Source organism: Mytilus californianus, unplaced genomic scaffold (assembly GCF_021869535.1).
Source record: "Mytilus californianus isolate M0D057914Y unplaced genomic scaffold, xbMytCali1.0.p SCAF_10, whole genome shotgun sequence".
Lineage (NCBI taxonomy): Eukaryota > Metazoa > Mollusca > Bivalvia > Mytilida > Mytilidae > Mytilus > Mytilus californianus.
Genome location: NW_026262582.1, coordinates 71,772,266 through 71,797,908, shown reverse-complemented (window position 1 = coordinate 71,797,908; position 25,643 = coordinate 71,772,266). Strand labels below are relative to the sequence as shown.

At 32.9% G+C, this 25,643-nt stretch overlaps 1 protein-coding gene across 1 annotated transcript in view; it reads right to left on the bottom strand.

The window, feature by feature from the left end:
- The window catches only part of LOC127719161 (electrogenic sodium bicarbonate cotransporter 1-like), a 35,470-nt gene extending 16,752 nt beyond the window's left edge, over positions 1–18,718 (bottom strand). The window contains exons 1-10 of the mRNA XM_052225183.1: positions 18,579–18,718; positions 10,348–10,492; positions 9,040–9,200; positions 8,254–8,478; positions 6,208–6,305; positions 4,654–4,899; positions 3,334–3,480; positions 2,597–2,676; positions 1,174–1,348; positions 759–892 (exon numbers count right to left, since the gene is read on the bottom strand). Of these exons, the coding sequence (XP_052081143.1) occupies positions 759–892; positions 1,174–1,348; positions 2,597–2,676; positions 3,334–3,480; positions 4,654–4,899; positions 6,208–6,305; positions 8,254–8,478; positions 9,040–9,200; positions 10,348–10,490 (1,409 nt within the window). The 5' untranslated portion in view covers positions 10,491–10,492; positions 18,579–18,718. The remainder of the gene's footprint in view (positions 1–758; positions 893–1,173; positions 1,349–2,596; positions 2,677–3,333; positions 3,481–4,653; positions 4,900–6,207; positions 6,306–8,253; positions 8,479–9,039; positions 9,201–10,347; positions 10,493–18,578) is intronic.
- Positions 18,719–25,643: the final 6,925 nt, after the last annotated feature.

Below are 25,643 nucleotides of genomic sequence, written 5' to 3'. Positions count from 1 at the left end.
TGAATCAGCAGATGTAGTAATGATGAAAACACAAAAAAAAATAAACACTTTTTTTTCCTTTTTTTTCCTTTTGTGCATTTCATTGAAACAAAATTTACATGTGGGAGGTTTTTCTAGCTTTAAAACCAGGATAGCCCACCATTTTCTTCGACAAATGAATGAACCAGGTGTTTATCACTTGTTCCATTGATTGATAGCGTTTGAATTTGTCAGTTCATATGAACGTCTCCTTTTTGAATTTACCTTTGAGTTTGGTATTTTTAGTAATTTTTTTTCTATTATGAAAGAGGCTGGACATTCAATACTCATAGGTCTAGAAAAAAAACTGAAAAAATAATGGCTAAAATAAAGAATCTACAAAACACTACATAGATCACTACATCTGTAAAACTATAATATATATTCCTTCACTCTAACTCGGGAAACAAGAGCACATAAACACCCCCACATTAACATTAATTAACGTTAAGTGAAAAATGTCTTTCCTTAACTTAGGTTCTGATATAATAGTTTTTAACAGAGTTAATCTTTATCCTAATATGTAGAAAACAATAAAGTCACCATCCTGACAACACAAATATTCTGGTGATCACAGTTCAAAAGAGACGTTAATTCTGCGTATTATGATAATTTCCTAGTCCATGCAAAAATTGATAATCAATTTTGAGTTCTCTTGAATAAAAGTCCCCTTCATTTTTATAAAAAAAAAATGTTTTCCATTGTAAAAGGGATACATGAGAAATCAGTGTGGTACTTACACGCAAAAATTATACAGTATCATCTCTAATACCAACATTGGACCTGTACTTCCTAAGATATTCAATGGCTGACCAGAAAACAAAGCAAACACTACACCAGTAATGGCTGCGGCTAATATACATTCCATTGGTCCCTTGATTGGAAGGATAATATTTTAGTGGGAACACATTATGAGATTTAAGTATATTTTAAAAGGTCTTTAATACGAAATCGTTTTTCTTACAAATGAATCAGACAAATGATAAATTTATAATAAAAGAATAGGTGTATTGCATCTTTTCTCCAGTTATGTTTTGCATTTTCAAATGGCAATGAAGAAAAAAAAAGTGAAAGTGCAGTCACACAAAATTTTCTTTTTTTGCTTTTCAATCAATAGATTATCTGTTCAATATTTCTATTCCATAAATAAAATACCATAAAATTAGCGGTTTCTTTTCCAAGTAATCCACCAAAGGTCACATTCGGGGTCAAGGTCGCTAGGAATAAATATATAAATGACGCAAAACACTGTATATGTAATCCATCAGTAAAGTCACTCCCATACCAAGGTATTTTTCGCTTAACATCTGCTACAAGACCACCAAATAACCTGAAAATCAATCCATTTGATTTTATGAAAGCTTGCAACATGGAATCATGCGAACAACTAACACAGAGTTACACGTTCATCTTAAAAAGGTATTAGTAGATGCAAATAAATGTGATGATATATTTTATATCTCCAACAAATAATTACCTGTCAACCTGCAAAATTTCGATAGTGTTTGATTGATTAATTGATTGTTGCTTAACGTCCAGTGGCAAATATTTTATGCATTTTTAGGACGAGAAAAAATAAACAATAAATTCAATATTTTAGGTAAGTCCTGTCATTGAGGAGAAATTTAGACTGCCACTGGAAAATGAGGGTATTTTGGATAGGGACAGAAATTCGGCAAAATTCGAGGACACATCGCTTATGTCATATAGGAATTTGCAATGGAATTTTATTACCTTTTTGAGTGTCCGTTTCGACAGTCGTAGACATACGAAATAAACTTATTCCAATTTTTTATACTAGATACCCAAATTATCAAAAAATTAAAGGTTTATTATCACTATGTAATGTAAAAGTTATAAAAATATTATCACTGTTTTTTAGTAAACTTATGAAAATTTTGTGAATTGATTGTATAATAAGGTATTCTTTTTTTTTTCATATCCACCATTGTATTGTATTGTTTGTATATATGTAAATATTTCATCTTCTTGTTACACGTTTGAAATGTTTCTGAGGGATCAAATAAAGTTGTTAAGATGGCTCCATCATTGGAGTACATTGTTGTTGACAGTTACATTATTAACTTTGAACAGGCTTATTAAAGAAAATTGAACGAAAAAGGTTTTACGGCGCACATAATTTCGGTTAGTTACATATTGAACATAGGTCAGTTATAGTTACTTAAACGTACATGACTTGGATCAAATAGTATATCTTCATGTTCCTGCCTGTCCAATACAGCGTATGATATTCATTTGTCAGATAATTGTAGTGTGTTGTTACATTTAACTGCTAGTCAATTGCAGTGTATGTTTAGCATTCAGACTTTTGAAGTGTATATTTACCATCAAGACCTGTGCAGTTTCTTTTTACTTTTACGACTTTTGAAGTGTATATTTATATCCAATCCTTCGTCATTTATAACATTTACCTGCCAGTCCATTGAAGAGTGAACTTAATTAGCTGTGAAATGTTTGAATTGCTTATGTTTGCAATCAAGGCAATTGCAGTGTCTTTTACCTGTTAGCCATTTGAAGGGTATATTAACAGTCAGTCTATCGTATATATAACAATTACCTTCCAGTTCTTTGCAGGGTAGCATCTATATGAGTTTGGGGTTCTTTTTTCTTAAAGGATTGACCTGCTTTCCGAGTCTCCTGAAAATTTAAGCAAATATAAATGAAAACTGCCGAAGGTGTTATATAAATATGATACAACCTTTTATTTTAAACGCATTCAGGTCTCCTTATTCTGATAAAATCAAACGCTCGACTATTTCAACCAACATAATGTCATATTCCTAACTTTGCACATGCCTTTCCCGACGAAAATGGTGGGTTAAACCTGGTATTATAGCTAGCTAAACATCCCACTTGTATGACAGTTGTTTATAGTTCCGTACGCGTTATATTGACAAAACCCAACAGACACAATTAGTTAACGTGACAATAATATTGTGATATACTTGTAATAGCCAAAACATACAGCACAGACATAACACACAACTTACTTTAATAATCCAAACAAACAAACAAATAAAAGTATTGCAAAAAACAACCTGCAAAATCTTCAAAGTTAGAAACTGTAAGGAAGACGCTATCGATGAATCAAATTGGTGATAAATTTTATTTGAAAATTGCAATACTGTAAATCAATGCAACATTTTTCCCAAGGTACGCGTCTGATTTTTCATTGCAAACAAAGGACACATTCTTACAGATTGACTCGCGCTTGTTTTGTTCAATTTGGAGTCGTGGATGGATTAAACTATAATTGCAGTATTTTCAAATTTGATTTTATACGCTTATTCAAACCTTTGTGGGTAAAGTATCCGGAGGCTCTATTCTTGTAGCTGGATTCCAACATCCAGGTGGCAGCACTGTTGTTTGACTGGTGAATTCCTGAATTCCAGTTAATAAATCTATCTCCGATTCAGCTTTGTATGCTACTTCCCTAAAAATCTAAAAAAAAAGATATTGTTTAGAATGACTTTTTCACTCCTTTATATTCCTATTACATTCGTATTATTAGATCTGTGTAGTATTGTGTGGTCTGATGGTCATTTTTTTGCCATTTTTCTTTCGACCATGGTGTTCTCTGTCTTTCTTCAATTTTCGATTTCGATGTTGACATGTAATTCTTTTCTACCTTTTATATATATCATGACATAGTGCAATGTAATTTTTTTTTATAATATCATATTTAGAATATTTGACCTTGGTTGTCATCAGTGGTTTTAATAGATTGTCTACAGTGATCATGCTGTATCACTAGCATGTCAACACTGAGGTTGTGAGTTCGAATCCCTCACAGGGCAGGTGCACTTGACTCCAATCTTAATTTACTAGGAATGCCAGTTTTCCCACCGAAGGTCGGTGGTTCTCTCCGGGCACTCCAGCTTCCTCCGCCAATAAACATTGACCGCCACGAAATAGCACAATAGCGTTGAATTGGCATTAAACACCAATCAATCAATCAATATACAGTGATCACTAGCCTGTCAACACCGATATTGTAAATTCGAGTTCGACTCTGATCTCAAATCGACTTTTCAGAATCTATAAGTGACTATGGGTCATCGCATTGTTCGTACACCAAAATGATTATAACGTTAGTCATTGGATCAATTTCCTTTGTTTGGAATGTTTTGGTGTACGGATATCGGTATCGGTATCGGATTAAAAAAGAATGATAGGTTGAATTTGTAAACTCAAATTAAACAAAATGAGCGATCTTTTGATTGGCCTTATCTAAAAGTGAAGAATGGATAATTTTACTTGTCATGAAAAGCGTAGATATTTATCAAAGACGACTGACTTGGTGCAGTATTGAAAATTAAAAGTAAATAACTGAATATATTTAATGATAAATACATTAACATTTGAAAGAATGCATGTTCATGTTTGAGGTCATATAGTAAAACCAATCTGGATATGTTACACACATTGATTTGTCCAACTGATAACTTTTTCAGCTTTGTTTTCTGGGGAGGATTAGGTTTTTGTCGACTCGGGTGTGCTTCTGTTCCCTTGTAATAATCATAATATTTTTCGTCTCGCTCGACTCGGTCATTTTTAGTTTTTTCGTTCCCTTACATTGAAATCTAGATGATTTTTATCCATTAAACTACTTACATCATCTGTGATCAAGGTTCCCATACATCGAGCAGCTTCCTCTGCTGGTTCCAAATTCCCTTTTGGAACCAGTAAAATAAACAGGAAACGAGTTGGCAGATCCACTTCCGTTATCATTCCAATATCACTAGCAGTTTGAAGCCGTACAAAAGCACACAGATTTCCCTTTAAACCTTCGACTTCACCTACCATGATATTCATTACTTCGGAACCTTGTGGTATCTTCTTCTTAAATTTCGTATTCCTCTGATAACCAAAAATTATATCAAATTTATAACTAGGTAAAGATACTTTCGTTGTCAATACAATGGAATTTTATATGACTGTCATACAGGTGAGAGGTTTAGCTAGCTATAAAACCAGGTGTAATCCACCATTTTCTGCATAAGAAAATGCCTGTACCAAGTCAGGAATATGACAGTTGTTATCTTTTCGTTTGATGTGTTTGAGCTTTTGATTTTGACATTTGATTACGGACTTTCCAGTTTGAATTTTCCTCGGAGTTCGGTATTTTTGTTATTTAACTTTTTAAATACCATATGTACCAAAACATAAATTTAAAAATAATACTTTATAAATTTCACGCGTTCGAATGGCTTTTTTTTATTTACCTTGATCAGGAATGCGCAAAGACAAATATTCAAATGCCAAGGATGTTTAGGATCTGGAACAGTTGAAGCGCTATATGAGAAAAAAGGATCTTTAAATAAGACCAAATTTATCTTAGGTTCACTTACCTACGGGAGTTAAAACCTGAGTTTCTTAATGAGTTATGAAATTACAAAAGGACAATTTTAGAATGTTAACTTTATTGTAAATCATGTCAATACCAAAGTATCGACTACTGAGCTGATGATACCCTCGGAATACCCTCGGAAGTAAAAATGCGGTTTTTTTTTATTCTAAGTGTAACCATGTGTATTAACAGTAAAGTCCAAATTAACATAGTATTTACGTTTACGATTTTATATCATGTAATTTGTTAATTGATATTAAATATATTTAAAGAGGAAGATTTGTCTTGTCTAATTTATTTAGAGAAATCTATACATATCAGCTAGATAATGATTCTCGGAATAAGATTGTCTTCAATATCGCATGTTTAGTATGTACATCTATAAACATAATGACATACTTGTGGAACAATATCTATGTTCAATATTATTACCACTTGACCTTATAGCAGAAACAAATATATTGAAAATGTAATGCATAATATGTAAATGTCTCGTCTGCTTTGTTCAACTTACTAATTACATTACATGACTTTTTGTATATTTCATTATGATACGTTATGTTGATTGGATAACAGCAATCTCGCGTCATTCTGAAACTTACCTTCATTTCAAAATAAAATGTAACGTTCATGATGACACGAGCTTTCAAAATAAAGTGCACAGGTAAGTAAAAGAGTACTTGATATAAATCGTGTTTCCGTGATCCTAGCAAAAAATGTTGAATGCTTCTTTTAGTAAATTTATAGGATTGTTAAAGAGTTGACCGTACGCACATTTTTAGAATGAATCGCGTTAATAATGATATAAAAACGTTTACCTCCCCATCCGAAAGTGCAACCTCGTTTTTATGATCGGATGTTCCGGTTTCAGTACTGTCCATTGTTTCAGTAGATTCCGGACTAGGGTTGTATGCCTCTGAAAAAAGAAAAAGACTATGAACAACAAAATTATTTATTTTGTAAAAATTATTTCCTTACTCCATGTTTACCTTACAACAAAATTATTTCTATTTTCCTGTGTATGTTATTTTATTTAGCGGCATTTTGTCCAAGGTTATGGTTGTTTTTCTGGAATTGTTTTACGTCTAACCCCCTTGTTTAATTAATTTTTTATTTTATATTGTGTCATAGATCAAACGTTTTCGTTCAGTGTATGTTAACTTGTTTTTGTTAATATGTCTTTTGATTGAGTTAAGCCGTTTCAATTGATATTTTATAGTGTGTCTTTCTATGTTGTGATGTTACACTATTGTTTCAGGTAAGGTGATGGTAGACGCCTATTAAAACGTTTAAACCCACTGCATTTGTTTACACCTGTCCTAGGTCAGGAACTTGATGGTCAGTGGTTATCGTTTGTTGATGTGGTTCATAAGTGTTTCTCGTTTCTCGTTTTTCATATAGATTGTACCGTTGGTTTTCCTGTTTGGATGGTTTTACACTTGTCATTTTTGGTGCCCGTTATAGCGTGCTGTTCGGTGTGGGCCAAGGCTCCTTGTTGAAGGCCGTACTTTGACCTATAATGGTTCACTTTTTACAAATTGTGACTTGGATGGAGAGTTGTCTCGTTTGGCACTCATACCACATCTTCTTATATATGTGTACATTTCGAGTCAATACTGAAATTGTGCTCCTAACTCTTTCACCCTTCGACAAACATGCTATCGATCGATTTGCAAAATAGAGAATAATTGGTTTAAAATAAAAAGTATAGAGAAAAAGAATTAGAAAAATAGCGAATCCAGTAATAAGGATGCTTAATATAAAGAATACAGAATAATTGTCCATAAAATAAAGAATAATGAAAAACGGCCTAAAAGAAAGAGTACAGCGTTAAAGACGTTCCTATCGAGACAATCATAAAATTGTACTGATATCTTATCTCACTTGGTTTATTTTCAAGTATATTCAAATGTTAAAGCTGGCATATGGGAATATAATATATGAACTGTTCGTACATATTAGGAAAATATATATCTTATTTGTAAGAGCTGTAGACATACTTTATGGAAAGAAAAGCGAGACTCGTCGAGCTTTTCTCCTGTTGCTTAACAAGTTTTAAAATCTATTTTTATAATTTTCCTATAACATGTAAATTGTTCGAATATTGTTGTTATCCTGCTCAATGTATATCTATTATATTTGCAACACGTTGATTGTTTTTTTAAATGAATCAACATGACTGAAACGAGAACCACGAAGAGGACCCAAATATGAATTGTGATGTAAACAGTAATTTGACTGTTGCCGTTCGCTTGTAACTAAAACAGGATACAGGCCGTCTATACACGTCAATGTAATATTTGTTATCTGTACACCTGTATAATTATGCATCGTGATATGCATAGTAAAGATTTCGATTTCAGGAGAAATAGAAACACAAATATGTAAGCAATGTGTTCATGAATCAAAATACTCGAATATTTAAGATAAAAGAGCTTGCTTCCTCATAATTATGATAATTTAGGACAAATTATGATGAAATTTTAAATCTCAAAGACTTACAACGAAACAGTTGCCTAATAAACAAAACCGGCTGGCAGCCCATTTTTTTTAACTCGATTATAGTTAGACTAAAATCCTCAATTTCTAGGTAGAATCTCCAAAAAAAAAATCGGTTAAGCGCCTATATTCGATCGTCGCAGTTGAAATATTTTTTTTTGGTTTATCAATGATTGGTATTGACTAATCTGTGTAATTTTTGTCGATGTGTTTAACTTAAAATACAATGAAAAGGTAAAGACAAATGTTTCTTTAAAATGTAGACTTGTTCTATGTCCTTTATCCGTTTGGCTCGGACAACAAGAATGATTCAGATACCCTTGTGTTGCAAGGGAGATAACCGCCTAATTAAAGAATATACTTACGATTTGTATGACTCTTTGAGTCATTCGGGGTATCTCGGTCTTCGTCTTCACTCTGACTATGATTTTCGGACAATTGTGCCTCCGATCGTATCTTTGGCAGACGAATTTTATGAAGATGTTTATGAAGCGTCTTGTGTTTGTGTTTCTTCAAGAGAATTGCTCTGACATGGTTCCATAACAAGGGCTGTAAAGTACCATCGCTAGACCAATGTTCCAGTAAAAGATCTAGAATTAAACAACAGATGATAAAATGGAATTTACACCATGAAAAATGAAGAATCGTATGTTAGAAAACATTAAGACTTTTTAAGAAGATAGAAGAAGCACAATTGGTATCGTCCAAATTCAACAAATTTGAATCTATTCAACAATCAAAGAAACACATTTTTTTCTACTAGCTAAATCTGTAACTTGTATTCTATTATCTTTTATAAATTGACGGTGTGGACAGATATTTTCTTTATTTTAATTTTTCTAAGAAACTCTCAGGAGTATTCAATTCAACCTGTAAAAATGGTCCTGAAAATGAGTATACATTGTTGAATCTAAACTATTTTGATTTATAATGACCATTCCGACTCCTTGGCTTTCAAATATTCGGCTTTACTCGTTTCTGATAAAGGTAAATCAAGAAAAGCGCTTCGGACGCATGACATTTATAACGTGTTGTTTTCGTTTTTCGACAGTCATATTCGTAAAACCAGTATATCAAAAGTAAACAAAGGACAGATACTACGTACATATCGGTTGTCATAATTAAAAGGTCAGCATCTATTTCCTTCTCACCTACTATTTCGAACATAGATGTCGCTTCTAGATCTAGCAGCACGGGATTGGCTGTTACAATCATGTGTAACTCTGTGAGGTACTGCATGCACAAGGATGACACGTGGGGCTTGGACCATCGTTTACCATCCTCTTCAAGTTCCTCCTCAAACTTTACCCAACTGTTTAAAACGAGAGAGTCTTATCAATATAATAGGAACACTGACAGAAAGACGTATGTATCTCTATGCTACGCCGGATAATGAATTGTCTCACATACACCTTGTGTGGATAAACAAATGAAACATACGACTATCTTTGCTATGAAAGAACTGGTCAGACATGTCAGCATTTTAATAAAATTATTCAAGTAAGCAAATGCTCGATAAGGACAGAACAACAGATGAAGTGTGAAAATACTGCTGTATAAACTCGAAAAACAATATAATTTGTGATGCACACCAAGCTGAGGGTTAACAAAGGTACATGTTCACTAGGACTTCCTCGTCTGGCAATAAAAACCCTTTCTAATAGGGGTGACCGGTTGGCATCAATGTTAATATGTGGAATGGATGCATACGTACTCAGGCAAACCAGTCGGAAAGAGGAGATTATAACTAAGTGAAAATAAAGCTTTGACATTATAAATTTTAGAATTGATTTAAGGATTTTATACAATATTCCTTTTTGTAGAATATGTGTACCAAAGATATCGACCCTATCTCTTTGTGCTTTCACTTTATCGTTTGAGTGACTGGCAAATTAATAAATGTTATACTTTTCCATTTAATTGTTATATGGACACATTTACACCTTTAAAACAGAAATATAACAGTAGTGTCACACAATTTTTTTCATTCGCCATTTTATTCATCGACAACAGCTCCATTAGAATCTTATCTGAGTTCGTTTACAAGTAATTCATATAGCAGTCAATATGACTGCACAGTTGGCTGCAAACCGTGGCTGAACATTCACGGTATTACTAATAATCTTTGTCTGTCAATGCAAATTTCTTAATGTTATACTTTAATGTTTAATTGTTATTTGGACAAGTTAACATCTTAATAAAAAGTGAACAAGATGATACATTGTGACAAATTTTGTTATCTTCCAATTTATTTTATCGACACCAGTTTCTTTAGAGTCTGAGCCGAGTTTGTTTGGCAGTAATATGTGTAACAGTCTGGTGGCTAACCGTAGCGCAACATTTGTATTAAGAAAAGACGATATGATATGATTGCCAGTGAGACAAATATCCACCAGTGACCAAATAAAGTTTTTAGCATGTTAGTAAAGTGATATTAGGAAGTGTTTCATAATACCTACCGCCTGACTTCCTTCCAAACAGATTCGTCATGGAATGGTCTCAGAGCATCCATTTGACAGAACACGTGACATATCTCGCTTTCACTTTTGCCAATAACAATATCTGGAATCCCATTGGTTTTTGGATTTTCTTCCCCAGACATTTCTGGAAATGTCAATTATAACAAGAGGCTTATAAACAAAGAGTATACGATTGCCAATTATATAAGTCAGAATGGTTAATCTCTCTCTCTCTCTCTCTCTCTCTCTCTCTCTCTCTCTCTCTCTCTCTCTCTCTCTCTCTCTCTCACAAACTCTTTTATAGAAATAAAAGTTTCATATAATATTAACAAGATTTGGTAAAGTTGATAATGAGACAACTCTCCAACAGATACCAAATGACGTAGAATTTAACAACTATAAGTCAACGTACGGCCTTCAACAATGAGTCTAACCCATACCGTGTATGATTGTTGTTACATGTATTCATTGTGTACTGAGGCACGTGCCGTTAATTAAGTCTGAAACGCAGTTACTGTTGAATAGTCAAACTTAATGTGTATTATATATACATTTCATATTTTACAAGCAAAAAGTATGATTTATGGACATTATGATCATAATCCATCTTGTTACTGCGTTATTTCATATTTACAAGTTTAAGACAACCACAAATCTTTTTATAAGTCATTTAGCGAATACTAAATAAACTATGAAATATAAAATAGTAAGAACTGGTTACCTGCAATGCAGAGCTACTATGAGAAGTTAAGAGGTATCAATGACTAATTTTGCAGTGGATTTGCGTTACTTATGGGGTCAAATCCAAAATAAGACGAACCCTAGTGGACTTTGAAAAGAAAATATTCTTTATAATGTATGTAAGAGTTTTTGCAATACTTTTCCATATATTCATAAAATCAAAATGTTATTTTGTACAAAACAGTTTGTATATTGCTATTGAAGATGTTGACGGGGCACCTGGCATAACCCCCAAGTTTTGGTGATGTTCGTGGTGCTTAGTCTTTAGTCAATGAAATATTTTATAGACTGTTGTCTGACTTTTCGTCGTTCTTCCTTCTTTTCTTTGCCACGATATTGCCGGTTTTCTTTTCTTTGCCACGATATTGCCGATTTTCTTTTCTTTGCCACGATAAAGCCGATTATCTTTTCTTTGCCACGATATTGCCGATTTTTTTTTCTTTGCCACGATATTGTCGATTTTATCTTCGATTTATGATTTTTGATTGTCCAATAGGCATATTCCTCCTCTTATTTTATGAAAAAGTATTAAATAAATTGAAATTGTTTTATGTTTGATGGTATATTTTTGCCTCAAATATCCTTAACAGACATTCTTATGTTAGTATATAAAAGAGAATTATTAGATTGACTGCCGATAGAAATTTGGTTAAGAATGTCCTTCTCGTTTATTTTTGGATTAATACTCGAAAAACACCCAAATCTTTCAAAAATTGCAGCTTTATAGATATAAGAAGATATGGTATGAGTGCTAATGAGACAACTCTCCATCCAAGTCACAATTTGTAAAAGTAAACCATTATAGGTCAAAGTACGGCTTCAACACGGAGCCTTGGCTCACACCGAACCGCAAGCTATAAAGGGCCCCAAAAATGACTAGTGTAAAACCATTCAAACAGTAAAACCAACGGTCTAATCTATATAGAAAACGAGATACGAGAAACACTTATGAACCACATCAACAAACGACAACCACTGAACATCAGGTTCCTGACTTAGGACAGGTGCATCAAATTAAGCTATTTTCATGCATTCATAATTTGGCGTCAATTTCAGAAATACGACGCAATGTCATTACAAACATATGCTACACATGTGAAGCTGTGATAATGTAAAATTTGATAAAAATTGTAGAATCTTTGTTATTAGTTTTCATATGGTTTGAAAATGAATTGCTATTTCGTGGCGGTCAGTTTTTATTGGCGGAGGAAGCCGTAGTGGCGGGAGAGAACCGCGGACCTTTGGTAGGAAAACTGACCATCCTAGACAATTAAGATTGGAGTCAAGCGCACCTGCAACGTTCGGGATTCTAACTTACAACCTTAGTGTTGACAGGATAGTGATACAGTAGTTCGACTACTTAGACCACTCGACCACCGAGGGAAATGATTTAGTTTAATAATTCACGACACAACACTCGTGCGTTTATACGCTCGCTTGGCAAAAAAACAATGTCAAAGGAACAACGCGTGTAATAATGTTTGGACTCAATGTCACAACAAAGCCTTCAAAACGGAGAAAAATCTCACACATCAAGAAAACCATCGCACAAGCTTTTTTCTACTTCGTACTTTATTTATTTCATATCACTACAATATTTCTATGATGCTACTTCCGGTAAATGATGTTACATCCGGTAAATGGTCAACGAACACTGAACAATATCATGGTTTATATGGTTATATTATTCACTAATGTTATTTCCATATTTGAGCTGTTTTTACTTTGTATCTATATAATTGTAAATTTGTAATGTCCTAATCATTGTACTGATTTTGCCCATAATGAGTCCTCTTTTGGAAATACAATTTATCTTATCTTACCTTATCTTTTATTTTGATTTCAGAAGCCTTTTATTTACAATAAAATTATATATTTCATGTAAAAAATATTCTGAGAATTAATTTATATGTAATTTTTATATCCACAGATTTATAATTTTTGTTTCTGAAGGTTTATCACGTTATACGTCTTTACGTTATACGTCGTTTTATTCTCATACCAGAACAGTAGACATATATTAGCCTCGTGATATAAAAATCCACCATTTGATTAATTAAAGTTGTTAAGAATTAATTTTTTAAACTTATCTGACACAGAACAAGGATAACATATTCAATCAAATTAAATTTGTGAGACAAATAAACAAAAAATAAGTACGAACAAGCTTTTAGTTATTTACAACTTCAATAATAGTATAAGTGTGGGATTTACGCCAATGAGACAGCAAACCAACGACCACAAAAAACATCTAGAGGTCTCAGTACAATCTGCAACAAAACAAACGTGTCAGGTGCATGACAAGCGAAATATACTTTATGTCAAACTCTTAATCGGTCCGAGGCCATAAAATTTATGAACAAATTAAACAGAAAATTATCATATATCTAAACAACATTCTCCAAAAATACAAAAGACTTGTATATCTGTCGAAAGTTCAACAAAATAAAACTAAATATGTAACTCTTTTATTTGATTTGAACCTCTTTTACTTGAGCCAATTTATAATATTTCAGTTTAGAAAAACAGTAGAAAAAGAGAATTTTTGACTCATGATAGAGTTAAATAAATTTTAAATAGGCCTTGATTTAATAACATATGACTTTGAGAAGAAGACCAGTAATAGAATCGATGCTGATGTGTTATGCGCGAGTTTGTGTCGTGAATGTGTACACCATTTTTGATTTTCAATATCACAGAAATAGATAAACACACTAAGATAGGAAAACCATATGAACTTAAGCACCTAGAGGAGCTGTCTGTAACCGCTTACCCTTTCTGAATTAACCCCCGGTTTTTTAAGGGGAGGGGGTTTGTTTTTCGTGTTCCTTTATCTTTAGTTTTCAGTGTAGTTAGCCTCCTCATGGGGTTTTTTAATATGTGATTACTTTGCTGTTTTGATAGTGATTTTTTTATAACCAGACCAAATATTTCATGATTATTTGATAATTTGATAATCTAGGACTGTATTTTTGATTATTTGATTATCTTGTTTAAAAAATTATAAATGATTATGTGATATATTGGCCAAAAATTGAGATTATGTGATTACTTGGATACCCCGTTGAGGGGCCTCTGTAGTGTGTTGTTGGTTTTTATTCTTTCCGGGGTTTTTTTGGTTTTTGTTTTTACCATGATTTTGTCCGACTTTCACTTTTATTTTACTACATTGTAATGGCTTGTGACTGTCTCATTGATATCTTCTATCCCCCCCTTTGTTTTTCTTTTTTTTTTTCTTTTTCTTTGAGGGGGATAGGGGTATCCGGATGGATGGCAATCAAAAATGATAAATGAAAGAAGGAACTTGGTTAAACGGAAATAGACGAAACTTCTAATAAAACTTCACAAAAACTATGATTACATGGAAACCTAAAAACCAAGCAAAATAAACCTAATAGAAATAGAAATGTACCCAAGTGCTCCAAAAGAGCCAGTCAGTAATGAATATGAGGAGATGCCAATGAGACAAATATTTACCCGAGACCAAATGACGTAGATGTAATCAACAATAGGGTCGTTGTACGGCCTTCAACAATGACAAGGCCCCTACATGACACAATGTAAGACAAATGATTCTAAACAAGAAAACCAACGGTCTGATTTATGTACACAACAAAAACGAAAACACAAATGATAGACAGTAACTCACGACAACCACTGAACTTTACAGACTTCTGTCCTGGGACAGGCACACACAGCAGTTTGTCATTTTTTGGCATTGCATTGGAATATATGTGGTTATTTGCGTGCATTTTGTCAAATAATCTGACTGCAGATACTTTGCCTCTTTTGACACAATTGTGAAAACTGCTGAATCAAGAAACCGAATTGTGATTGACGATAGTTGTATTTCTGTTTGGAATGATTTTTAAAGCACGTGGGTGTTCGTAAAGCTTACTTTTGTGAAGCTAACCGTCGATAACAGCCGGCGTTAATATTCATGAGGCCAGCCTTCAATAATATTCATGAGCCATCAATAAATAACATTCACGAAATGATTTGCGTTCGATAATATGTTGTTAGAGAAACTATCGATTATTATGATAAAATAACGTGTTTTGTTTATATTTGATCTTGTTTCAAACAGGCAAGTCAATGGGTGTCTTCTTTGAGGTCCGCGTTTGTTTAATCAATTATAAAAAGGAACCATTAGTCTTCTGCAATGTCTGTGTCTTTTAACAACATTTAAAATGAAAGTAAAAAAAAAGGTTCATAAAAATAGAACCAAGAACCGATCTAGTCAAAATTCTGTGATTAGTGAAATAGTGCAAACTGGAACAACAACAAAAAAAGGATGATTAAGTATAGAAATGTAACGATTACTATAAACAAAGAAATTTAACGAAAGAGATGAAATATGCATAATTATAAATCTTGAAAACTGTATATTCCCTCAGACAAATTAAATAGAACAGTTCTTATGAATATCTCTGACTTCTCGAAGTATTTAAATATTTAGAAATTATACATAACACGTAAACTGAAAGAGATTAAAAGCAATTAATTGCCATATGGGTATTCCATTCTGTTCGTTGTCTACAAATATAGTTCCATCTCAACAGTCCTACATACCGTAAATGCGATCGTTTATCTTCTATTTTAAACAGCCCAGACAAACAAAAAGTTTTACAATTTAAGAAAAAAGAAGAAGAAATAAAAACTGCCAGCTTTTTTTACACAAGTGTAAAGCTTACTGTTTATTAAAACCATGCAAGTCAAAATTTAATCAACTTCACGAATAATACATGATGGTCTTGAAGTATAGATTCTAGGTACTGACGTTGTTTATCATCTTAATTACATGTTATAGTGTTCTTTTATTTGTCTTTGTAAATTATTAACCTTTATTGTTTTGTCCATTTTGCGTAATATCCTTTTGGCGTGGCTCGGTACTTAGTTGAGCTGTGGTCATTTTTATATTCTCGTCTTTCATTTTTGCTTATGGGCTTTGTCTATATGCTTTGTTTTTCTTTTTTGACATATTTATTTGTTTTTATAGTGATTAAGATTATAAAACAATGCTGACTGATGTACCCTTATTTTTGACATTTTTACCTATTATAAAATTGAGAATGGAAATGCGGAATGCGTTAAAGAGACAACAACCCGACCAAAGAGTAGAAAACAGCCGAAGGCCACCATTGGATCTTCAACACAGCGAGAAAATCCCGCACATGGAGGCGGTCTTCAGCAGGCCCCTAAACAAAATGTGCATTAGTTCAATGAAAATGGACGTCACACTAAACTCCAAAACATATAAGTGAACTAAAATTTAAAAAAAAAACATACAAGACTAACAAAGGCCAGAGGCTCCTGGCTTAGGACAGGCGCAAAAATGCGACGGGTTAAACATGTTTTGTGAGATCTCAACCCTCCCCCTATACCTCTAGCCAATGTAGAATAAACAAACACACAGCAATACGCACAGTAAAACTCAGTTTAAAAGAAGTCCGAGTCCGATGTCAGAATAGGTAACAAAAGAATTTAGCAAAATGACAATGATGAATAAATTAACAAGGGACTACTAGCAGTTACTGACATGCCAGCTCCAGACCTCAATTTAACTGATTGAAAGATTACGTCTTTATATGAAAATTAAGCACAATCCCTCCCGTTAGGGGTTTAGTATCATACCATCATAAAATATACGAGAAGAACATAACCCGTATCATGCCAACAACTGGTTTTAGAATAAATGTGTTTATTTCCGATACATAGACCCTATGAGTGAATCAATATTAATACCAAAATATGCCATCTTTAATGATATGACAACTGTATCGTAACTATATCCCTTCTGAATAAGTCTGTTTAAAGGTCTGGTTAGCTTTTGAGGTGAATGTCGAATTTTTGTGCTTTGTAAAGAATATTACCATAATAGATTGGATGAGAATTACCTGAACGTATAAGATGTCTGCATTTTGATTTATATTTACGAATGAATTCCTTGTACCGATGACAAAATTTAGTAAATTTTTTGACTGGTTAATGATATCGAAAACTATGGTGTAATAATTTTTTAGTAATACAGAGGTTTCTTTCGTTAAAATCAAATACGTTGTTACATACACGAGCGAATCGAACAAGTTGAGATATATAAACACCATAAGATGGTGACAAGGGAACGTCACCATCTAAAAATGGATAATTAACGATAGGAAATGAAAAATCATCTCTTTTGTCATAAATTTTGGTATTAAGCTTCCCGTTAAAGATATAGATATCTGTTTGTTTTGTTCACACATGCATTGTTTTCAATATAATGGTATTTTATGCGACTGTCATATAAGTGAGAGGTTTAGCTAGCTATAAAACCAGGATTAATCCACCATTTTCTACATAAGGAAATGCCTGTTCCAAGTCAGGAATATGACAGTTCTTTTCCATTCATTTGATGTGTTTGAGCTTTTGATTTTGCCATTTGATAAGGGACTTTCCGATTTGAATTGTCTTTGGAGTTCGGTATTTTTGTTATTTTACTTTTTAAAGGAAATAGAGACAAGACAATGACACCAAAAGTAATACCATTGAATTATGATAATTATTACGGGCTGTGTATAGGTAGTGCGAGCATTAGTCTAACTTTTGAAAAACTATTATAATAAACTGACCGACGTTAAGGCGTGAGTAAAATATAACAGATATATAAAGAACACAGGAAAACGGCAAAACTAATGCACTCTTCAGATCGTTAATAATCGTACCAGTCTTGTAATTTGCAGTTTTGTCTCATTGTATTAAAGAAGACGTTCAAAACTAGAGGTCTGTTGTTATTTATTTGTTTTCCTTTTTAGGGAGCTGCCATTTGATTTTTATGGGGGGACTAGGATGAAAAATTTTGTCCTGCATTTTTTTTGGTTGTTATCTCTGTCCTGCCTTTTTATTTTTTCACTCTATTCGGTCCTGCCTTTTTTTTTTTAGCTTATCCTGACTTTTTTTTACATAAATTGTCATCCTGCCTTTTTTTTTGCGAAGTGTCTCATCCTGCCTTTTTTTTTACTCCTATCCTGCCTTTTTTTTTAAATTTCATCCTAGCAATTAAAGGCAACCGTACGGCCTTCAACAATGAGAAAACCACATACCGTATAGTCGGCTATAAAAAGCCCTGACATGAAAAATATGAAACAATTCAATTGAAAAACCCAACAGCCTAATTTATAACAAAACAATTTACGAAAATAAATATGACAGACATAAACCAACGACAACCACAGAACTAGTTTGCTGGTACCATTCCCTCCCGTAACCTAAGACAGTGGTGTAACAGTACAACATAAGAACATACTATAAAAATCAGTTGAAAAAGGCTTAACTCACCAGATCGATACAAAGCAGAAAACATCTAACGAAAACACAGAGGCATGCTTCAAGAATAAAATTAACCCTAGTATATAAGTATCCCAACGAGGTAGTGATATACAGATAATCAAGCATAATACATATTTGAAAGAGTATTCATACACTTAGTTAGTCCATATTAAAAAACTTACCTTAATTGTCTAAGTTGAAATGTAAAAAACATACAATATATGCTACTCAATGTTGTACAATGCTTCCATTTGATTCAAATACGAAACAAACATTGCTGCTGCAGTGATCACGTGACCAACAAGCCAGAGACCAACGACAAATTTCAAGAACGCCCCTATAATTACATTGTTATTGTGTATTACAAGTGAATTGATGAGGAATGTCGGTAAATAACATTAATACTTGTAATTTAAAGTGTTAATTTGTATGTTGCAAATCTGTTTTATGACAACAATTTGACCTTTAAGGTCACTCTTCCTCAGGGAAAGCCCTTCAAATTTAATTAAAAAAAACATGCATTTCTCTTTTTTTTCAAGGCTGGTATAGGTAGATATTAATATGTAAGTTAAATACAGGTGAAAGTTTTATTTATCTGAAATCACTGAAATTAACATGCATGCTCCGGAGGGTAAAGGTCATTAGATTTAAAATTGCCGCTTCGTTCTTTGTATAAGGCTGTAGTTTTATCATTTTTTATAACCAAAATTGTGCATATTATAGTTGTAGCTAAAGAAAATATTGCAGAATATTAATTGTCTGAGATATAATTAACTTACGTTTAAATTTCTCTCTCTGTAAATCTTTAAAAGTTAACAAAATATATTTATTATTAGATACTTATGTCTTGCATTGGTCGAATTTGAAGACATTTCTTGAATCCTTGAAATGAAAGGTCATTGGAATTATTTCCAGACAAAAGAGAAGATTGTCGACGACTGTGTTGTAATCCATTTGCATTCGTTGTGTCCGTTCTACTGTCTTACGCTAATTCAAATATAACATTCTACAGTTCCCCCTCCCATATCTGATAGAACGCATTTATTTTATTTAATCAATGTAAACATACTATAGAAAATAGAGTCAAAAAATTCTGCAGCAGTTGAATGCACGAATGACTTCAAGTGACTTAATTGACGCTTTACCATTGAAGTATTGATTAAGAAAGTCAACTTTCACAGTGAGTGAACATGTCAAGCAAAATGGACTTTGTGATGTACTAACTTATTCAGTTTAAACAGTTCTTCCCTCCGATTTCTTCCACATGTTTTGCCCGTCCCATATTAGGCTAGCAGGGCCATGTGTTGTTAGTTGTTGGTGTCTTTGTGGCCTTCATTTATTTTAAGGATCCAAACCCATAGAGTTATACTAAACTATTCTGAACACTGAACATTACCCTAATCCATACCTAACTCTAACACTAACCCTTAAACCTAACCCTAGCCTAGAACATCGCCTAACCTAACTATAACCATAATTGAATCCTAACCCTTAAACCTAACCCTAACCTAGAACATCCCCTAACCTAACCATAACCATAATTGAACCCTAGCCCTTAAACCTAACCCTAACCTAGAACATCCCCTAACCTAACCATAACCATAATTGAACCCTAGCCCTTAAACCTAACCCTAACCTAGAACATCCCCTAACCTAACCATAACCATAATTTAACCTAACCCTAAAGTAAAGGGGCCCTAAAGTGAAAGAAGGTCGTCTTTGTAGGTACGTCTTTTTGTGAGGAGTTGGATGTTGGTGGTTGTCGTGCTCTGTTGAATTGTCTTAAATGTTGGTGATTCCTGGTATCGTGTTTATGTATTATGTTACTAAATGAATATCCTCTTGATTTCAAGATACTTAGGTCTTCAGTGACTTTGAGCATTCCTTGATGTGGTATAATTTTGTTCAATATTGTTCTGTTTGACACGTGCTTTTGTTATAAATTATACCGTTACTTGAAAACTTAGTGTGTTCGTATACTGCTTCTTGTAGTTAATAGTTATGTATATTTTTTACTTTTCACCAACAGAGATAAAAAAAAAAAGAGAGTATATAATTGAGATCTCAACACTAGATTTACCATTCATATGGTCATGCGCCCCTGTAATTCTTAATATAATATACACCTATTGACTGGGTGTGAGGGTAATAGCAAGTTTGTTGTCCCTGAGATACCAACTATTGCTTGAGGCAAAGCCGAGAGCAATAGTTGGTATGCGAAGGGACTACAAACTTGCTATTACCCGCACAACCAGTCATTAGGTGTTTTATTATACTGAACAACACAGTCATTAAGTGTTTTTATATACCAAATTAACTAATTTTCTAAAAGTGTACATATATCATCTGAAAGAATAGAAAAAAATGTCACATAACTTGACATGCAAAAGATGAACTATACGTTTTTTTATAGTTCTTCTTGTATTTGTAAATATTTCATTTATTGCAATCAAGACTAGAAATACTTGTGTTAAATTTTCTGTGCATATGATAAATTTAAGCTAAAGTACACCAAACGCAAATTCGCTTTTAGAATACGACGACCGAACCCATATTATGAATAAGGTACTACATTTTAGATCTTTAAAAAATGCGCGGGAAGATTTTCTCTCTTTTATAATTGCTTCTTGTAAGTGAAATTACAATCGACACAAACAGATTATACCGTTTACAATATCAGAGTTTGACGTTGCCAAGCAAAATAGTCAATGACATCATTATTGTCCAATGAAAAATAAGCATGAAAAAGTACGGGAAAGATGATTATGAAACTATTAACCGGGGTAATAGTCTTTGAAACTATTGACTGGCAAATAGTCTGTGGAATGAAATAGCACAACTATTTCATTATTTTTTATATAGAAAAAACATACTGAGGTATAATAAATCCGATTGTTTCCGTTCTACTGGCTTCAACTTGATTATCATAGTTAGCTGAGGTAAATCTACTGTGTATAATTTTTTTACTGGAAGCAAACATTTTCCAGTAAAAAGACTATTTACCGGTTTGTAATTTCGAAAACTAATTACTTAGTACTAGAAGCAAACATTTTCCCGTACTTTCTGCATAATAGCACACTTATTTACTGGCTATTTAGACAATAGCAAGCTTCGCGTCGGGAAATAGATGGTGTCTCGGGGGATAATACATTTCCCGAATAGCCAGTGCATACGTACAAAATATTATCGATATGTTACCTTTATATTTAACCCAGCAAATACTTTTATACTGCACTCGTTCTATTTGAGCAGTCAAAATGCGTTGACCGTATATTTCTATGTCATATACAGTCACTGACCTGATATCACTTTTCCTCATGAATATTTAAATAGAAATTGCCGAAATTATAATTAATTATTCATACGACCTATTCAACCTGTTCTTGTTTCCAATGTATACAACGACTCAAACTTATTTCTTTTGCAATTTTTAGAAAAAAAAAAACATATTTCACTTGTTAATTTTTTTGGTTTGCAAACTATAAATCATTATGTTTTATGCTTATTTTTGATATTTTAGTTCATTCTCAAACAAATTCGTTCACCATCGATTGCGGGTTTCAACAGGTAATGTACATTTCATTGTGTTGTATATTTCTCCGCCTGCATGATATGAGGCCTTTTTATAAAAGGGGGAAGTTTCCAAATATTCAAATCAAATAATAACATTAACACATTAAACAACAATTGAAAATGTTTGTTTTTAGATTGCAGTATAAAGACAATAATAGTGCATTGACTTGACATATCAACGATATAAGGATTCGGCCCGAAACGGGGAAAAAGCTCGGCAGAGCCTCGCATTTCCCCGTTTATAAGCCTCATCCTTATATCGTTGATATGTCAAGTCAATGCACTATTATTGTCTATGTATACAGTCTGTTTTTCCAGGCGATTCCGTGCATTTCCGGCTGTTTCCGTGTGATTCCGATTATATAACCTTCATATTTAACCTAGCGGTCAGAACGATTGCTAATGGGTGTTCTAATTTTGACATGTGTAGTATCTATATGACAATTAATAATGACCAGTTCACCTACTGTGACAGAAGGTGACGAAGTTATAAATCTAACGAACAAAACGCTTCTTCATCTTACACCAGGCTTTTATTTTCTAGCAAAATACACATGAATGTTACAAAAATAAATAAAGCTAGCTGTTATCTAAAAGTTAGCATACTTTTTTATAATGTGAAATTAAAACAAGTGACTCTAGTGGATTTATATATGACATTTTATTGTTTTTTTATGACCCCGGCCTAATTTGTGTATTGTCATTTTTCCTACTTAAACTAACGGTTTTTCTCACAAAAACTGACAGACATTTGATATATTTACACAAGATATAGGATAACTATACTGTATATAAAAATAAAGAAATGTGGTATGATTGCCAATGAGACAACTATCCCGCAGAGTTCAATAATATGCGAATCATTGTGGCGAAAACAGAAATGCAAAACTTAAGTGTTGTTCTATAATAATTTACGCAGGCAACTCGAACTTAAATGTTGAATTCACGTTAAATTCGCGTTCAATGTTTAAATTCTTCACTTGAAATTCACATTAAAAATGGGAAAATATGGTGAATTAAGCATTAACTTGAAATTCACGCACAAATGACACTCATCTTCTTTTCACGTTATTATATAGGTTGACGTGAAATTCACGTGAAAAACAAAATGGCTTTTAGAATAAATGTTCAATTGTATTTTTAACACCGTTGTTTTGGTTAAAAACTGTTGTATGATGCGTAAACTTAAGGAGGAAACAAACATAGTTTTGTTGTCAATTTCACACTAAAATCGTTATCATGTGATAATAAAAAAAGGTGTCGGGTATAAACGTAAACGAAATAGCAGCTGAGCGACACAAATATCCAAAAGATATTTAGAGAGTAACACATAATGTTCATCAATAGACAGGCATCTATACACTAGGCCAATACAAAATAAGGAGCTGTTGTGTGATTGACAATGCGACAACTATCCCACAGAGTTTAAAAGAAGCAAATTTCAGCATATGTATGTCGTCGCACAGCTTCAACAAAGAGCGAAAGCCTATACCTTATGGTCAGTTATTTTAGGTGTCAGATCACCAATTTACTCCCTCCAATTTAGAACAATGTAAAAGTAACCCTACTTTGACAAAAAATAGTGCTTTTGATGTTATTGTATACTTTAATTAACCAAAAGTTTGCAGAAATGAAACTTTTGGTGAAAGAGAAATATATTTAGACCATTTTGAGCCAAAATTTACTTGTCCATGAGTTTGAATTAAAAATTGAGGATCAATGCGCTCCATAGTATACTAAGATTTTCAGAGAAACCAGCGGTTATTTTTAGTAGTACTTGTCTTCCGAAAGGCAGTTCTTTCTAAGAAGACTTTAAACAGGGGTTGAAAAATAGCATGTAGAAGGGTGATACATGTACAATTCAGGATATACCTGGTTCTATGAAGTTAAACTTATGGTAAAATATTAAGAAAGCTGTGAAAATTACAAAATTTGGTTGAGTAGTTAGGAATTTTGAGTTAGTGGTCTGACACCTAAAGGCTCCGACATAACAAAATACGAAACAATTCAAACGAAAAACTTAACGGCCTGATTTATGACAAAGCAGTGAATGAATGACCAATATGAAAAACAGCAACCAACAACAAACACTAAATTATAGGTTCCTGACTTGAAACAGGGACATGTAGAATTATGTCTGTGAACACGTTTTAAGCGCTCAATCCTCCCACTAACCTGGGACAATAGTGTAACAGCACAACAATAGAACAAACTCAAATGCATATATCATGTCCGGCAAAACTAAAGTATCAATCAGCACACATTCAACGAACTTAGTGTTTAACCAAACTTCAAAACCAAAAGTTTGTAATGCAGAATGTTTGTATTCATGTATGAAAAGCATGACTCTATTGTTTGACCACAGTCTGAACTTTCGAACTCTTATCTGCCTGAAAGGTTTTTGTATATCTTTGCTTCTATACTATGGGTTATGATCTTAGAACTGACATATTCAATAAACATTTCTTGATACATTAGATTTATTTAAAAAGACTAATGTTTAAACCCATTGATCACGTGAAGGGGGGCTTCAGGGTGTCTTATTGTTGACATGTATTATTTTCACTTGCAATTAATTATAACATGTACAATATGTACAAGGTGAAATCGGGACATGCATCTTTTACATGTTGTAACATAGTTTGTTGTCTACTGAAGTTACATGTTCACATACCGTATTAAAAAAGAAAGATATGTAAGCAAATTGCAGGTTGTTTGTTATTCTATAAACTTTCAAAAATACAAAAATATGTAAAATTTGCAATTTTGTATCTAAAAGCAAAAGGCAGCGTTGCTCACAATTAAAGGGGCATAAGCTGTCAAATTCATGTTCATCGGTTCGACTAAAATTCTAATATTTAATTTATAACACACTAAAACGTATATCTGAACTATAAAAAGTATAAAAAAAACAATTTACAATGCATGGGCTCGATAATATGTATCAGCATTTCGTGTGTATTTTAGTCTGGACTCATCTTATTAACCATCGAGGTGACCACCAAAGACTGCCGACGGTCATATAACCCGAAATAAACATAAATATAGATATAAATAGATAGCGAACACGTGCAATTGGATTTTTCTAGGTCTGTTTGATTTCATATAAAAGGTTAAAAATATATGTTAATCATCGTTTTCACCTGTATAAGAATGAGTTTTTGTGGATCGAATCAGTCAATCATTGAGGCAAACGGTTTACCCTTGTTTCACTTTCAATGTTGACATTTTTTTCCTTTTAATAACTGAACACGCCTAATTCATGTATAACCCATCTCTAACTAAGGGGTTATATTGAAGGTCACATGAATACGGATTCAATGAGGTCGAATTATTTACTTGCAAGTGAATAATTCATCAGCTATGTTTCTTAGCTTATTTTGGCAAAATTGAACCAAACTGGCTACTAAAAGCGAATTATTATTTCACTTTTTCACTTTCATTAATGATTGAAATAAAAAAAAAGCATATTTTATTTTTTTTGTATATCTCGTAGCTAATGCCTCTTTAATATTATATCGACTCTTTAATAATCGAATACTAGTAGGTTTTAACAACTTATGTAATTTGAATCGAATTTAAATGATTTTTTTTTATTTTATGAACCCAGCAGTGTCAGTGGTGCAGCTAATCCAAGGTTTATTCTGTTTCAAGTTTATTTGTATCAACCACAT